Genomic DNA, 17585 nt, shown 5'->3' with positions numbered 1-17585 from the left:
ATGTGTTGTTCTTATTTTATTTAATGGCACATTAACAACCTGGAGTGTCATGTGGCAAGCAGGCATAAAAATCAGACAAGTAATCTGTTAGAAAGATCTTTACCACAAGCTGTATCATTTAGTCACACTGCACTATTTGCAGATCAGTACACATCCATCCCAGTGATCTACACTTGTGTACGGATCATCCTTTCTAGATCAGCAGTTGTTCTTCATTCATTCTTGACTGGATGGGAAGGATCAGGCCAAATGTGTGGCCCATTCTCAATTGACCTGGACTGTGCTCACTGGAAGGACAGATCCTGAAACTGAGGCTCCAATACTTTGGCCACCTCATGAGAAGAGAATACTCCCTGGAAAAGATCCTGATGTTGCGAAAGATTGAGGGCACAAGGAGAAGGGGATGACAGAGGATGAGATGGCTGGACAGCATTCTCGAAGTTACCAACATGAGTTTGACCAAACTGCGGGAGGCAGTGGAAGACAGGGCTGCCTAGCATGCTCTGGTCCATGGGGTCACGAGGAGTCGGACTAAATGGCTAAACAGCAACAAATATATCCAAAGAGTTCAGATAATGGATGCTCACCCTTGCCTGTTGAGTGGTAGTTGCTGCCCCTTGCCCTTCACCAAAATCCCATGTTTTCTGGACGTTTGGGAATCCCCCAACTGGAGCAATCTCAGGGCGGGACTTCCCATCTGAACCCAATTTCAAATGGACCAATCTAAGGCCCTACTGGATGTGCAGTGGTCTGCTGGCTGGAAAGGCCATTGTTTGCTTCCATGCCCATGCCAGGCAGCAATGCTTTAAATCCCTCCACTGCTCTGAAGCACTATAAACCTGAGCACCTTTCTTTGGAAAACTTTGAGGACTTAATTCCTCCCAGTCCCAAAGCTAAACTTGTTTTGGATACAAGATAGTGGCTGAAACCTTTCAAATATTCATTTCAGCATTTCCCCAATACATACATTACAGAGATGTTAAGAAGTGACAGGTTAATTTTTTGTCTCAATTACACTTGGGTTATTCTGTAATTAAATATAAACGAATGGGGTGATAATTGCCCACAACAGTATTAGACTCAATAACAAAGGGTAGCTTGATCCACAACAATTGGCGATGAAACGTCAAGGTGCCTGCCAGCTGTGACAGGATTCCTTCCACAGTTCAGCTGGTAATTTGGCACCCCCAGTTTATAGGATCAGCTTTCAGTTTAAAAGAGAGAAGTGCAGCATTCAACCAGCAAAGGAAAGTATTGTAGAAGCAGATATTTCTAGCTTGCTAAACTGCAGTGTGTCCTCATGACAGCTCTGTGTGGGAGTAATTTCTCCCCAGACACTCACCAGCTGGTGATGCATGTTGCAAACAGGTTACCTGGGTACCTTGAAACCATGTGCAACTTGCAAGGAGACCAGCAAGCAGCAACTCACTATATCAAAGTGGGCTTTCTTTCAACTGGTATTCAAAACTCCACACACACATATTAGCATTTCTGAAGTATGCATATAAGGATGGACCAGCTGCTAAACCTAAAAGACAAGGCATCTACAAGAAACCTGACAACAACAACAAGGCACCATGCTTGCTTATGATGCTTTACTACAGGAGTAGCCAACATGATGCTCTCCACTTATTGCTAGACTACAACGTCCATCATACCTGGCCACTGGTCATGCTGAGTGGGGCCTGAAAGGAGCCTGACAACATCTGGAGTGCACCATGTTGGCTTCCCCCAGTTTTACAGTGTAACAACAAGGTAGCAGGTCCCTCACCTGATACATTTACAATCTAAAATTCAACTTGGGATGCACAACAGAATGAGGGGAGGAACACAGAGGCGAAGATAAACCACACAGCTCATTCCATCAGTCTTCAGCTACTTCCATCACTCTATTAATCCCCAAGATACTACTGTACTATTTTGGGTGTATTTGCTCAAATTGGTCTATATTGCTACATTGCCTATGTTTATACAGTGTTCAGTGTTACGAAACTTTATAAATATGGATATATAAATATTATTATGGGGAAAGAGTTAAAAATTCAAGAAGATAACATTATCTTAAAGGAGCGTCTCCACCCCCATCGTTCTACCCAGACACTGATGTCCAACACCGAGGGACTTCTGGCAGTTCCCTCACTGTGAGAAACCAAGTTACAGGGAACCAGGCAGAGGGCCTTCTCGGTAGTAGTGCCCTCCCTGTGGAACGCCCTCCCACCAGATGTCAAAGAGAACAACAACTACCAGACTTTTAGAAGACATCTGAAGGCAGCCCTGTTTAGGGAAGCTTTTAATGTTTGATATATTAGAGTATTTAAATATCTATTTTTTGAAAGCTGCCCAGAGTGGCTGGGGAAGCCCAGCCAGATGGGCAGGGTACAAATAATAAACTATTATTATTATTATTATTATTATTATTATTAAACCTAATCGATGTTGTGAAATTTTGGGCTCATACAAGGTGCTGCTGAACTTTGAAAGACTGAAGTCTTTCCTGGTTTGGGTACTGTCAAGCACACTTCGTCTGACACCACAGGCACAAACATCATCTGGGATCTACATTAAAGTCCCCCCCCCCCCCGCTTGCCTTGGAAATCTCACTGTGGGAAGCCAACACTGTACTCCAGATGTTGTCAGACTCCCCCCAGAAATGATCCCCTCCCCAACACTGGATGAAGGATAAGAGAGGAAGAATGAGAAACTAAAATTGACAGATTTGTTCATCCTGAATCACAGCTTAGGCTAAGAATTTTTATTTCTCCTGCCTGTCTGAGGCAATACTGAGCTATATAGCCCAAATGTCAAGCCCAGAAAAAGGCAGTTTTTGATATACCATGCCAGTCATCTTCACTTTTTGGTCTTTTTCCACTTAATTTGCTCCAGATTTTTGTACACTTAAATGTTTCTGTCTCTTGGAAAAAATAAAGTAATAATAATTACTATGATTGATATAAGTATGGCATTGAAGTTGAGCAAGTTTAGTGAACTCATGCTTGAAACTTCTTACACATACATTCATCTGTACAGTCTTACATTATGATGTATGCTTCTGTTAAATAGTTTTCTCAATATGGTGGGGGAGAGGACACCCTCCCCTCTGCTTCATAGTTTCCAGAAACCTATCTCCATAATGTAATTTATTTTCTGCATGTCCATTTAACAAGTCAGAGAAATTGCTGGAAAAAAATATATCATAGTGGTTCAGAGAATTTTTTCCCCAACCGGGTTTATGCAATCATTGACAAATGGCTTGTTCTGCAAATTATACAATACAGCTCAAGCTTGCAAACTCTGCTTGCTGCTGGTTGGCAAACTCAGGGGGAAGTTAATGAACTGAAACTATTTTACCATTTGGGAGAATAACTCCATGAGAATGTTAATAAATGTACAGAAACTTATGAGCACAATTGCATGATGACAAAAATGATACGTATTCAAGCAGAGTGGCTGACTCATAGCATTAAAAAAAACAAAAGAAAAAAGGGGGGAAAGCAGTGGAAAGTAATTAAAACTCGCTATTTGTGAAGGAATGAGATCCATTTGGAATGGAAATTTGAATTATTTTTGTTCATGGCAAATCAAGACTCTTCATAGAACATAATGAAAAGGGAAGTATGGAATTCCCTGTGGGATTTAATCAAATGTAAAGCACAAATGTGATTTCAATTTCATTCATGTAAATTCTAGAGATTGATTTAAATGGGATATGCAAACACCACAGCTGTATTCACTGAGAGTCTTCCTCTGTTTGTTCAGAACTGTAAGAAAAGGCTGTCCATTCACCATTATTCAGAAGAGTTAGTTGAGACAGGAGAGGCTTTGGACTCTCACTCAATAAGTATCACTTTCAAAGCAACAAATTTTTAAAAACAGCAATTCCTTGGCTACTTGGATAATTAAATGTTGCCTTTTCCTAGTCAGGGAGTAACAGCTGGTCTGTGAGTCAGGAAGCAAATATTTCCTCTCCAGATTTTTGATCTACAGCTCCTATCATCCTCACAGGCTCCCACCTCACCACTGGAGAAGGAACACAAAGCTAGCTATTGGTTTCCCCTGCCCCTAGGGAGGAAGGAGACCAGCAGCAAAGCCTTGTGGAACACCTCTCTCTCTCGCCTAAATTTGGTGAGGGGGGACATTCAGAAAACTCTTGAGGAGTTTGCCCACCCCTTGCAAAGTGACAAGGCTTTGGCAGTGGGGCACTTCATCTCAGGTGCCAAAATGTATTGGGCCATCCCTGTCCCCTGTGTTCTCTCTCCACTATGCCACTGTTAAGAGGCAGTGGGTTGTATCCAATGTTAGTCATAAAGCAAATGCACTAAAATGAACGGACATTGTTAATTAATTAGAGTGGTTCTGCTGATAAGGAAGGGAATGAAATTTGATTCAGCTCACACTTCAATCATTGAATCTGCCTAATTCACATTCTACTAAACAATATATAAACGGAAACACAACCATCCTTTGAAATTTGCACTTTTCTGATGCACACACAGCAATTGAGATTTGCACTAACAGTGAATTTTCATGTAGACTTCCATTTTATTTTAGTTGCAAACTGTTACGGAAATGTAGAAAATGTATAATTGGGGGGGGGGGTAAATAGAGAAACTGGAATTCACAAATTTGCCCATCCCTAACTCTAAGTAGAATTTGGTTGAATTAAAAAAGAAATAAGATGAAGGTGATGGACTATATGGGATTGGCAGAAATGACTGGCAGAATCCAAGACCAGAAAGAAGAGTCGGCGGAAGAAGATTGGAAGAAATTTAAAGACTACCTACAGAAATATTGTAAAATTAATGAATGTTAGAATGATGTTGGATAGAAATTAAATGGTTTCCAGCTGTAATGCTTTAAGGGAATATGAAAAAAGGCTTAGAAACAGGTAAAAATTTAATGGTAAGGATTTGCTGAACTAACAATTTGAATTGGAATACAAAAAAGGGAGGTATGAGGAGGTCCGGGAAACAAGCTAAAGGAAAATAAGCAATGGGAAATCTGTGTGTTTTTAATTTTTTATATTTTTATATTTTGGTTATTTTTTTCTTTTTACTTTTATTGTATTATTATTAAAAATCTTAATAAATATTCTATAAAAAAAGAATTAAAAAAGAAATAAAAAGAAATGGTGGTCCTGAAAAGCAGATGCTAAAGGCAATGAGAAGGAATTCTGCTTGTGAGCCTCCCAGCAATTTCTAGCTAGACACTGTGGGATAACTGGGCTAGATGCAGCATTGGTCCATTCAGATGGGCTCTTATATTCCTACTAAATATTATCAGGATCCTTACCAATACTTTCTGCTTTAGCCCCTCCAAATTTCAATGCCACTTTTCACATCTTCAGAAACTGACTGTTGAAGATGTTGGCATATCATCTCTTTCCCCTCTGTATGGCCGCCCAACGTGTAATAAGAGGTCTGTTCTACAATTCTGACAAGCTGCTACAACGTTAATACAGCCGAAATGGAAACCGAATCCTTTTCATTATCGGCTATCATCACAAATTCCTTGCTGTTGACACAACATTTCCACATATCCAAATTCTTACTGAAAGCAGCAAAATTATGTGCCTGAAGTTACAGCTTTCGTGTATGAGTTGTTCACATATAGATTCTGGATTTTTCATCTCGGTGATGGAAGCATTTTTTTAAAATTGTAAAAAGTAGGAGGGTTCCTCAAACAAGAGCTGAATCAAAGCTACACAATAAGATAATAATCAACACACAGGATGAAATCTAATTCACTGTCTTGGTGCAATGCAGTGAGTGAGCATATGAAGTTGCCTTGTATATTTATTCAGACCATTGGTCCACTGAGCAGGTTAATGAATGATAACTGGCACCAGCAGTGATTCTTCAGTGCCCCAAACAAAGATCTTTCTCAGCACAATTACTAGACACCATTTCTCTGGAGAAGCCAAATACATAACCTAGAATCTTATCAAAACATCTACATGAAATCCTTCCCAAAATCCAGTCCATAGATGGCAGGGTACAAGCTACACATAGTGGCTATGTCTTCCACACTTAGATGGTCCTGTAGGCCACATATGCTCATGTGATTGCCAATCCTCTTCTGCTATACCTACGAGCATCCAACAATCTGTTTATCCCCAGCCCCCTGTGTATAGGTCTACTCTGATCCAACAAGTCTGGGGAGGGCTAGTCACTGGGGTCTTGCTCACTAGTTAGGTACAGGATTATTTAATTTTTGTGGACTTCCATGCCCAGCAGGGAACTCTGTCCTATGAAACTCCCAGTTTACTCAGAGACAAGTGAGATCAAGCCTTTTCTTGTCCTGCAGCTATGGACACAACGATGCCTAAAATCTCCCCCACACCCCGGTGCATTTTTCATATTTATAATTTGACTGAAAATCTTAAAGTGGCTAGAATGAACATTTCCTTTTTATTATTTCCAAGTGACTCCCTTCTGCTCACTCAGCTGCATTAAAAGCATTCAGAAGTAATGCATCTCATACCAAAAATACCCATCCTTAGCATCATTTATGAAAACAGGCTCTGATTTAGATCTATGGGACTGCCTTGTGAGACCATTTCACATATTACAAAGCAGCACATTTTCTCACGTTACACTCAGCATGAATCCTTTCTCCTTCCACAGTTTATCCAGAGCAAATCAAATCTCTGGTGGCTTCCCTCCTGCTGGGATCCAGAAGGTTCATTTACTAACCTTATTTGCATCCCCTCCCCTTCTCACAGTGAGCTGGCTTCAGCTAAAAGGCAATGACTGAACCCAGTGATCCTCAACAATGAGCTTGCATTTGAACACCAGGTCTCCCTAGGTCAGGCTCTTTAAATGTGGCTCTTTAAATGTGGTTGGACTCCCATATCCATCAACCCAAGCTCCACCCAGCATGGCCAATGGCCATCGATGATGGAAGTTGTAGTCCAACAAATTTTGGAAGGTCAAAGGTTTCCTCTTCCTGACCTAGGCAAGTCTACCCATTACAACACATTGATGCTGCACATAGCAGTGCGCTGTTAGTGCATAATAGCATACGATGGCAGGAGAAAAATAATGGTCAGACTCAGCCCACAAGCCAGAATTTTGTCCAGCATTTATCACTGATTCATTGGATTCAAATCCAGTTCCATAACAACCAAAATGACCCTGCCCGTGGTATGTCAGAAGTGGAACACCAATGCTCCAAGTTATCCACCTTGGTATATTAACAAAATGCTTCAAAACCCAGATAGCACCCAATGCTTTGTATCAAGCTAACCGGGACATTGGGACATGAATCCCAGCACTCCATATGTCAAATGTCAAAGGCAACTTTATAGTAAACCCCTATACACATCCTATTGATTTCAGTGAGACTGACTGAATGCAGAATCCAATGAACTGCTTCCACTAGTGAATTTTGGCTGTGCAACAGAACTACCACTTTCTTCTCTCACACAGTCCATGTGCACAGCCTAAATCTGCTCTAACCCTCCATAGCTCAAATGGCGAGAGCACAGTGGGCACACTGGGAGAAGCAAAGGAGAATTGGAACTCCATAGGATCTTGCAGCACAATCCTGTACACATCTACCCAGTACTAAGTCCCATTGAGCTCAGTACAGCTTATTCCCTAGTAAGTGGTTGTGGTATTAAAGTCCCCCCCCCCATTTTTTATTATTATTCTCCCCCCACCATTCTCTGCTTTGCAAAACATTTTGCCTCATGAAGACTTCTGGAGAACATGAAAACTTTCCATTATTTTGGGACATTTTGGTTGTCCCTAATAAAGGTATTGCGGATATCTTATATAAGAAGTGTACTATGCTACCACCTTTTTAGCACATTTCCCCCCTGGCAGGCACTTTTATTTTATCCACTTGGTAGAAGAGAAATAGTGAGTTATTTAGAATCAGTGTTGATGCTAGACCTAGCACAGTTTAGCCTAGAGCACTGTATCAGCCTCTCAAAGGGACCAACTTTGAGCAAAGAATTGTCAGCGTATATAACTGCTCTGCTCCACTGTGATAAGTCCATAACATGGACAAGTGCCACTCATTCAAGGCTTACACTACTGATGGAGCCACTCTTTTCATGAGGAAACAGCATAAATGGAAGGTTGCAGTTTGAACTGAGCCGGTTTACAGCTCCCCAGAAACATCTTGAGGCTCAAATAAATGGTACACGAATGGATGAAGAACCTCCCACCCACCCTGAATATAGAGGGTGGAATTAAATGTTGCACTATTACAATTGTTCTGCTTGCCAGATAGAAGGATCTCCCCCTCTCTAGCCCTCTCCACTGTTCTGGGGGGGGTCTCTCAAGCCCACAGAGCTGATTGGGGGGGGGAGCACAGGGGAACAGGGGGTGGAGAGGAAAGAACACACCAGTTGCACCAGTGGGACTCATTGAACTGGCCTAGGCTAGTACAACTGTTAGCTGGAAGCAGCCCAATGTAAGCAAAGTTTTAGGTCCCTTTTATTTTAATGTTAGATAAAACAGCAGTAGAAACATAGGAGACTACTTTAGACCCAGCCAGACCATTGGTTCATCTAACTCAGTAATATCCACTTTGACTTGACATGGCTCTCCAAAGTTTCAGACAACATACATTCCCAGTCCCACCTGGTGGTGCCAAAGATTGAACCTAGGATGCTCTACCACTAAACGGTGGCCCTTCTCCAAATAGGATATGACCAGTTCATCAATTAGGCAACCTGAATTGGCACCATATGGATTGGGCCTACATATGGAGCACCCATAGCGCCCAAAATCATATACATAGGTCATCCTAGCTACTTATATAGGCCACATATGAAGGCTCTGTTTCACACAAGTTGTGCCTCAATGTGATTCCTTTCCAAGTTTTGAGCCCTCTGGCTGATCCATGCTTCCTAATAATAATAATAATAATAATAATAATAATAATAATAATATAATTTATTATTTATACCCCGCCCATCTGGCTGGGTTTCCCCAGCCACTCTGGGCAGCTTCCAACAGAACACTAAAATACAATAACCTATTAAACATTAAAAGCTTCCCTAAACAGGGCTGCCTTCAGATGTCTTCTGAAAGTTTGGTAGTTATTTTTCTCTTTGACATCTGGTGGGAGGGCATTCCACAGGGCAGGTGCCACTACCGAGAAGGCCCTCTGCCTGCTTCCCTGTAACTTGGCTTCTCGTAGCAAGGGATCCACCAGAAGGCCCTCGGCACTGGACCTCAGTGTCCGGGCAGAACAATGGAGGTAGAGACGCTCCTTCAGGTATACTGGACCGGGGCCATTTAGGGCTTTAAAGGCCAGTAGGTGATCACATTGGGAATAAGATTACTACAGCCTAATCTCTGAGATTCCAAAGATAGAGCTGAAAGTATAAGATCCACTGATGATAGTGGTCCCTGCTTTGGCAATAACGTGAGAAAATCAAACACGATTGCTTGTTGCAAATACTTGGGGGTGGGGGGTGAGGGGAGGATGGCAAAGAAAAGCCTGAGGATCAGCATTGCATCTCATGTCTGGCCACTGCTACTGCATTCTCAAGACATAAAACAATTGACCATCCTTCATCCTTTCTCATCATAACATTGTAGACCACATGCCCCATTTCAGCTGATCCAATTCTTACTCTGTGCAGAGGGAATATAAGAAAAGCCTGATCATCGGTGTCCATTAAACCCAATTCTGACTCTCAGACAGAAGAAATATTTTAAGAGATAAGGGAGGGGAAAGCTATTCCAGCTTGGATAACCAACATGTTATCCAACATGTTGAACTACGATTCTCATCAGCCCCAAATAGCACAACCAATGGTCCAGGATGATGGGAGTTATGATTCAGCAATATCTGGTGGGCACCACATTGACTCCTCATGCTTTTGAAGTTAACTACTGAAACACCCTGGGAAACTGGGTGGAGGAAGCTACTGAAGTAGGGTCAGGGAGAATGATGTGATGGATCTACTCCTATGCTGCAGGTCCTGCTAGCTTGCCCTGGCCAGGGCAGGAGGTAGAGGAAGTTTCTTCCAATTTTTCACTACACCAGCTCCTGTAGATGAGGGATTTGAGGTCCTTTGGAATATCCACACAGACAGGGTTTTGGATCATGTGGATCCAAATCTGCCAACACCCAACCAAAAATGCCACATTTTGCAGATTTGTTATTTCTGCCACTGTTGAGAGAAGTAGGGTGAGGGATAGTTTTCCACTCACCTAGGATGAGCCCGCAACTGGTGACACATCTCTCTGCTGATGTAGGCTGGTGAAGACGCAACTAAGCATGATCCTATCACCCCAATCAACAATATCAATGTGTGCATTAAGACTGCACTCTTAGTCCCATATCAAAACTTGACACAGATTTGCAAATCCTTGCTTTGCCTGATGACCAAACAAATCAACAAACTTAGATGTTTTGAGGTTTTTAGGAAGACTGAACCTGAAGTGATATTGTGCACAGGAATTTAGCCTGGGTCTTCTCCAAGGCAAAGACTGGGAATCTGTAGTCCTCCAAATGCTGTTGGATCACTACTCCCATCATCCCTGACCAATGGCCTTGCTTCTAGGGCTAGTAGGAGCTGGAGTCCAATAACATACAGAGGTCCACAGGTTCCACATCTCACTATAAGGCCCATTTTACAAGTAAAACTGGCATTCCAGCTGGCCCTGCAAGCCCCACCTATGTGAGGGCCTCTCTCCTTCTATGAACATGTAACAAAATGGTTCAGGCTAGGTAAAACCACTACTGGGGAACCGCTTCAAAAAGGAAGAGTGTCCTGAAAGGTGATATAATTAACATGAACCACAGGGTGCTTCTTCATCAAAGAGACGAGTCAGATGGAATGGCAACAGCCGGCCAGTATTTTAACCAATGAGGCTCAGTTTGGTGAGCTCTCATTAAGCATTTTGGCATTAATAACGTCTATCTGGACCAAGGTTTTAAAAAAACCAAGATGATTTATTTCTTCTTTGGGAGAAGAGTTTGGCCAGTGCTGATTTTTCTTTTCAAGTTAGCTATTTATTTCAATACCTAAAACACAACATATTCATGATATTTTACTACCACACTGTCATTTCCCCCATCCATTCATCATAAAGTTCCAAATACCACCCATGTTCAACTGTTTCCAATGTGATCATATTGTTGTCCATTCCACAACCAAATATATAGAACCCATCCATCATGCTGCTGCTATAAGCAGAACGCAACACTAAAATAAGAATGTAGGATATGCACCGGAATAAGCTTGGATAGCAGTGCTTTTCTCAAAAAGGAACCTCTAATTCATATCTTAGTCAATTCAAATTGTAACATTGCACAGGATAAATCCCATTCAGCTTTCTAATAAATACGCATGTGAGATGCCCATATACATTCAAGCATACATTCCTATGGCAACAGATGAAGTTATGGCCTATTCTTAGCTTCACAGTATCACAGAAAATACTCCGTTTCAAGCTATGGAAGTAAATAAGCAATCTCTTTTTCCTCCTTTCTTTCGTACCTGGTATTACTGAAATCTCTTTTAAGTTTGACGAATTGAAGACTGATTCAACTGGAAGCAGCATCCTTCATGTAGCAAACACAATATTTATAGCTTCACAGTGGCTCTTAACACTTGAAACACAGAAAACTGTGCAACATGTATGCATACATAAATGACTAATCAGGTTGTGGCACTTATATCGTATGTTCCCAGTTGCATAAATATTATGGAGGCAGTTATACTTTATCAGGATGAATAAAACATTTTGTGGGATTGAATAATTGATGTGAATGAGATCTATTGAAATATCTCCCTTCATTACTCATTTGCTGGAATTATTCCATATATCTGCCTCCTGTTATAATTTTATGCACATTCCACAGATGTGCTGACCATATATGGCAAAAGAAAAGAAAAACCATCTTGAGAAAAATCCAAAAAATATTTATGGCATTTTGTAAGTTAGCCACCCATGAGTTTTGGTTCTTAAGAGTTTCATTTAAGTGCCCTTAAAAAAGAGTGTAAGAACTTCAAAAGCCAATTATAGAACAAGCAGATTCTGAACTACAGAAAGCTCTATTTTTCTTCTGTTGGTAATATATATAATAACTTGGTGCTATTCATACTTTTTACTGAAAATAGTCAGCATATGCTACAGGATGATTAAAATACATTATACCTGTAGGGTTTTTTTAATTAACTTATAATTAGAAGAGATGAACCCGTGCTCATGATGCTTCATTTCATTTTAGGCATAAAAGAGGAAGAGATAAATACAACGTAAAGCTGTTGTCATGTAAAATTGCAAAGCAATTGGTACCCTGTTAAGTTTTATAGTTCATAAAATTGTATGGATTAGATCTTATAAGAACTTCCCTCCATAAGCTGTGTTATTATTTTTACCTCCACTTCTAGCTCTGCTGTATATTCATAATCGGTTTGGTTGCTAAAACTCTAAGGTTGCTAGACAGCCATAGAGGCTATATTTAAATTAAGAAAATGATTTCTTCATTAATAAAATAGTTTCTTACACAATATATATATTTTTAATCTGCTTAATTGATCTCTGGATGGGGTGAGGAAGGAGTGTTTGCTGAAGATTTTGTTTTTTTAAGGAACAACTCACTGGAGCCAACTAATTACTATTTTTACCCCTCTCGCCCACAGAATATTCTGGATCACAGCCCCCAAGTAATAATAAAAAAAATGGTGAAGGGTCTTTTTAAGTAGCCATAGTTTGTACAAAGCAGCAGGTATTTTTTTTTATTACCAAAAAGTTATACAAACAATATGAAATAGCAAGACAAAGTTTAAGAAGTTCCCAAATGCTCTAGGTGTATCATTGAGTTCCCACCTCTGCAAAGGTCCTTGTACACTTCAGCTTAAGGTTTGTTTGTTTTCAAACTCAGTTTTGAGAACCTTGTTCTCCTCTCTCTTTATTTCTCATCTTCCTTATTACCCCAAACCACCTATGCACAAAATGGACATATCGTTATTACTGATTTGTGTTTTCTCTCTTCCCCTCTCTTGCCTTTTTAAACGCAGCTTCCCCATCTGTTCTTTCTGAAGTTGTGCTTAGTCCCTTCCAGTGTTTTCCTCTTTAAAAGGATTCTCTGCCTGCAGAAAGCCAGGAGCAACGTGACTGAAATCTTTCATTTCTCCACTGGGACTTCAGCTAGGAAGCTGCAATTGATTTGCAGGGGGGCTTTCTGCCTCTGCTTGTATTATCTAGTTAAGGGCCAGCCTACTGTGCAAGGGAAATCAAAGTAGATGGAGTTGAAGTCGAATGGCAGAAAGGAGAGAGATTTATTACAAGTCTGAAAGGTGCAGATCTGGAGGGAGAAGGGCTGGGGTTAGGAAATTCCACCACTAATTAGTTTGAGGCGGTTTCAACTGCCCCCCCCCCATCTCCATCCCTAATAGATGCTGATGCCCAATTGCCACCAGCATCCTAGCCTGCCAATCATCGGGTTTAAAGAATTGCTGCCCAATGAAGCCTGGTCACCGTATCGTATTAATGAGAGAGTTCTAAGGCAGAGTCAATTAAATCAAATTCCCACCCACCTCCCTAGTCTATCTGCAGTGTGCAGCCACAGCAGCAGTATTGGCACCAAAGGCATCCCCAGTATTAATAAAGGTTTTCAGTGCTGCATTCAAGGCAGGGGAAGGAAGGGGGAGGCAGCAAGAATTGCTGAGTGAAATTGACATGGTTCAGAACCAGAGAGAAACACACTGCAGCTTTCACACTGGAGTGAAAGCAAAGAGGCTTTTTTTCATTTATCCCCCCCCCCAACTTTTTTAAAAAAATGAAAAGGGTGGAAATCCCACTTGTGTTCAGAAAGTGATAGTGGGGGGGGTTTAAAAAAATTGGAATGACTCGAGCTTTGAAAACATTTTCACTTTAATACTGGAAAAATATGCCATTATAAAATCCTCAAATATAATTAATTAAGTCTCACTTGCTTTCTCCTCAGCTCAGGTGTTTTTTTCTTCTCCCTCCAGTTTTTAAGAGTGTGATTTACAAGAGCACAAAAAAAGGGAAAAATTCTTACTCCCATTCAACTTTGCAGCTTAAGCACTCAAGTGGCATTAACTGAACATGCTTAACTGCTTGGGATGTCTTTGTTTTTTTAAAAAATAGTTTAACACTTTTAATCATCAGAGAAAATGCTGAGGGTTTTTTTTTTTTTTTTTTTTTTTACATTCAGATGGAAAGGCATTATTGGAGATGTTAATTTCCAAAGGAAACTCAAAAATAACCAGAAGCAAACTGGCCCCCTCCTCCCTCCCCCAAACAGAGAGAAAATCCACCCAACAAAGTAATTCATTTTCCTACACCCCCAAACGCAAAACCTGAAACCCATGAGAGTATAGCCATGCAAACATGTCTTAAATAAAATCTTTACATTTTTTCCTTGTTTGTTTCACAGTAAAAGGACGATCTCTACTGCCTAGCAATCACACAAAAATAATGGCAAAATGGCACTTTTTATTCTTATTATACTGTATTTTTTTATATAGAAAGTTTGATATGATGGAACTTATCAGGTAAGAGGGAGGACGAGGTGAACTGGACGCTGCTTCCATTGGGGGCTGAAGCGTCCCTGGGTGGTTTGTATCCATGCGAACCATGCAGCAACTTGGGTTTGTTTGTCTGTTTGTTTAGATCAGAGTCATTTATTTACAATACATTCATGCCTTCGTGCAACTGGACACTCTTGCTTTGTTTGCAATGGGGAGAGCGCCAGGGGGCGCCCTCGTCTCCGCAGCACACACATACACACACAGGGCCCATAGATCCACCTGGTCATAGGTCACCTTGCAGGAGAGTGCGTTCATATTTACTCTCTCTCTCTCTTTAACCCCTAAGTCGAGCCATCCTCTTTGACTGGAACTTTCTATCTTTCTTTCCTTGCCACTGGCTTTGTGGTGCACATTTTTTACACCAAGCACAGCCTCAAGTTGGAGGCTTGGCCAAAGGGGTGAGGGGGGGGGGGAAGCAGGCATCCACTCACAGCATTTCTCCCCAGTTTGGTGAGTGAGTGGGTAGGTGTTTTTCCACCAGAAGGTAGCTTTAAGGTGGGCAAAGCCCCATCCCATGTTGTGGTCCATTCACATCAGCGGACGAGACAGCAATGCACAGATCAGGAAAAGGGAGCTTTGAGCCACCGGAGGGAAGTTGAGGTTGCTAGCTGCTGAACTTGAACTGATTGCCCATAATGTGATTTAAAATTTTAATGGTTTTTTTTTTTGTTTTTGTATTTCCCCAGTCTGTTGTCTCAGTCTGATAGGGAGTGAGAGCCACAGTCGTATACTCGATGGGCTCCATCTGCATTGTAAGGTCCATTATGCCAGTAGGAGGAGTCGCAGACTGTCTGTAAGGAGTTGATCTCAGAGGCTGAGGAGTTGGCATCCCTCCTCTTTGAGCGCTTCCGGTTCCTCAAGATAAAGACCAGCATGCCCACCACTGTGAATGCAGAGGTGACGAAGACCAGCAAAAGGCCAGGCACCAGCACCGAGATGGAGACCCTGCTAGTCTCCAGGTAGGAGTTGGAATGTGTCCCAGTCTCGGCCAAGCCAGTGCTGTTCTTATGGGAGGAAGTCAAGGTGGGCAAGACCTTGAGTTGAGGGCAAATGGCCTCATTGGAGAGGGATTCAAAGTCCTCCTTGAAGAATTCTTCTGGAGTCTCACATCTCAAGTCACTCATCATCACCTTGGGTCGCAACATCTCCACCCACTGTTTGAAAGGGACAATGGGGCACTTACAGTCCCATGGGTTGTCATGCAGGTCTATTTGGGTGATGGAGGTGAGCTGGTCCAGCACCCCTGCCACTGGCAGGTAAGGGAAATAGTTGTTGTGGATGCTGAGTTTCGAGAGGGAGACTCCAGCAAAGACATCAACAGGGAGGGACCTCAGAAGGTTGTTATTCAAGATGAGAACCCTCAGCTTGGGCATGGCATTAAATGTCCCTGGCATGATGAGCTGAATGACATTAAATTCCATGTTTAGGTATTCCAGGTTCTGCAATCCATTGAACTTCTCCCGAGAGAGTGTGTCCAAATAGTTATTGTCCATGTAGAGCCACACCAGCTCCAGAAGGTTCTTGAAGGTGTTGTTCTCCATGGTGGCGATGTTGTTGTTGCCCAAGTCCAACAGGTTGAGTTTGCGGTAATCCACAAAATGGGATTTTCGAATGGTGTGGATTTTGTTGCCCCTCAAGAAGAGCTCGTGCACGCTGGACGGCTTGGGTTTCAGATCCACCAGGCTGCTGACGTTGCCATCGTTGCAATTCACCTTGAATCCTCCTGGGATCTGGTGGCAGACGCAGGTGGCAGGACAAGGTGTACTGCTGGAGGACTTGCCTTTCACATTGATGGTCGAGCCGGCAGCCGTAGGTCTAGTCTTAATCTGCCAGTTCACCGGGATCTTTGTACCCCCGTGAGGAGCAGAGCCCGGGGTGGCAGGGTCTTCCTTGCCATGAATCTTAAAGGGGGTCGGGATGGGCCCGGGATCGCACGTCTCCTCTTCCGCGGGAGGAGCAGCCAGGCTGGAATCCACTCGGTTTTTCCTGCACAACTCCTGCTCCGTGGTCTCGTTTAGATCCTTGCCCTGCAACCTCGTAGGGGCTTCACAAATCACCCGGCCGATCAGGGCGTTCTTGGGGATGTTCTCCAGCCATTCTTTCAACGAGAGCAGGTCGCACGTGCAGTCCCAAGGGTTATCCTCCAGCAGAATCTCAGCAATGCCCGGGATCTGCTCCAGCACGTCCTCGTAAGGCAAGGTTTTCAGGCGGTTGCCCCGCAGGTCCAGGTGGGTGATGGGCACGTACTGGAACACGTTGGCAGGCAAAACGCTGATGAGGTTGTCGTTTAAAATCAGCACCTCCAGCTTGTTTAAGTCCCGAAAGGCCCCCGGGTCAATATCCCTCAATAAATTAAAATCAGCCTGGAGGTATTCCAGATCGTCCAAGCCCAGGAAGGTCTGCTTGCGAAACGATTTGATCTTGTTGTTGTTGATGTGCAGCCGCTTCACCAGCTGCAGCCCCAGGAAAGCCCCCGGCACGATCTCGTGCAAGCCGTTGTTTTCCATGTGCAAGCTGACTGCATTGTAAAAGTTAGCGAACTCATTGGGGAAAAGGCGAGTGAGGGAATTGCCGTGCAGGAACAAATGGTAGAACTGGGAAGTGGGGGCCGAGAAGCGTTGCAGGCTTGTGAAGCCTTTCTTCTCGCAGTCGACGTGCAAGTCGCCCTCGATCTCGGTGCACAAGCAGATCTTCTCTTTGCAAACGTCCCCTGTAACATTCCCGGCAGCGAAACAAAGAGACGTCTCCAGCAGCAGAATCCAAAGCAGCATTTTTAAACCGAGCGAGTCATCCCCGAGCTGGAGCACACAGAGGAAACGGCAAGGCGGAAATTCTCCCCTCTCACGCCGTCAAGTTCCTTCCAGGCATGGAGTGTCCGAACCGATGCCAAAAAAAAAAAAAAAGAGAGAGAGAGAGAGGGGGGGAGAGAGGGGGAGGGGGAGGATAGGGGGCAAAAGCCAGAAAAACAGAAAGAGAGAGAGAGATAGTGCTGGGTAGGGAGGAATGAAATGAGGAGGGGAGAGAATCGGAGGATGTGGGGGGCGCTGCCTGG

General features: G+C 42.8%; 1 protein-coding gene across 1 annotated transcript; it reads right to left on the bottom strand.

Moving 5' to 3' along the window:
* Positions 1–12594: 12594 nt before the first annotated feature.
* SLITRK1 (SLIT and NTRK like family member 1) lies at positions 12595–17449 on the bottom strand. Its single transcript, XM_083735294.1, has one exon. It carries the CDS (start codon positions 17302–17304, stop codon positions 15229–15231), a length of 2076 nt encoding a protein of 691 aa, XP_083591420.1. The 5' UTR covers positions 17305–17449; the 3' UTR covers positions 12595–15228.
* Positions 17450–17585: the final 136 nt, after the last annotated feature.

The sequence above is a fragment of the Podarcis gaigeae genome, assembly GCF_964106915.1.
Source record: "Podarcis gaigeae genome assembly, chromosome: 4".
Lineage (NCBI taxonomy): Eukaryota > Metazoa > Chordata > Lepidosauria > Squamata > Lacertidae > Podarcis > Podarcis gaigeae.
This window is presented reverse-complemented; position numbering and strand designations above follow the sequence as displayed.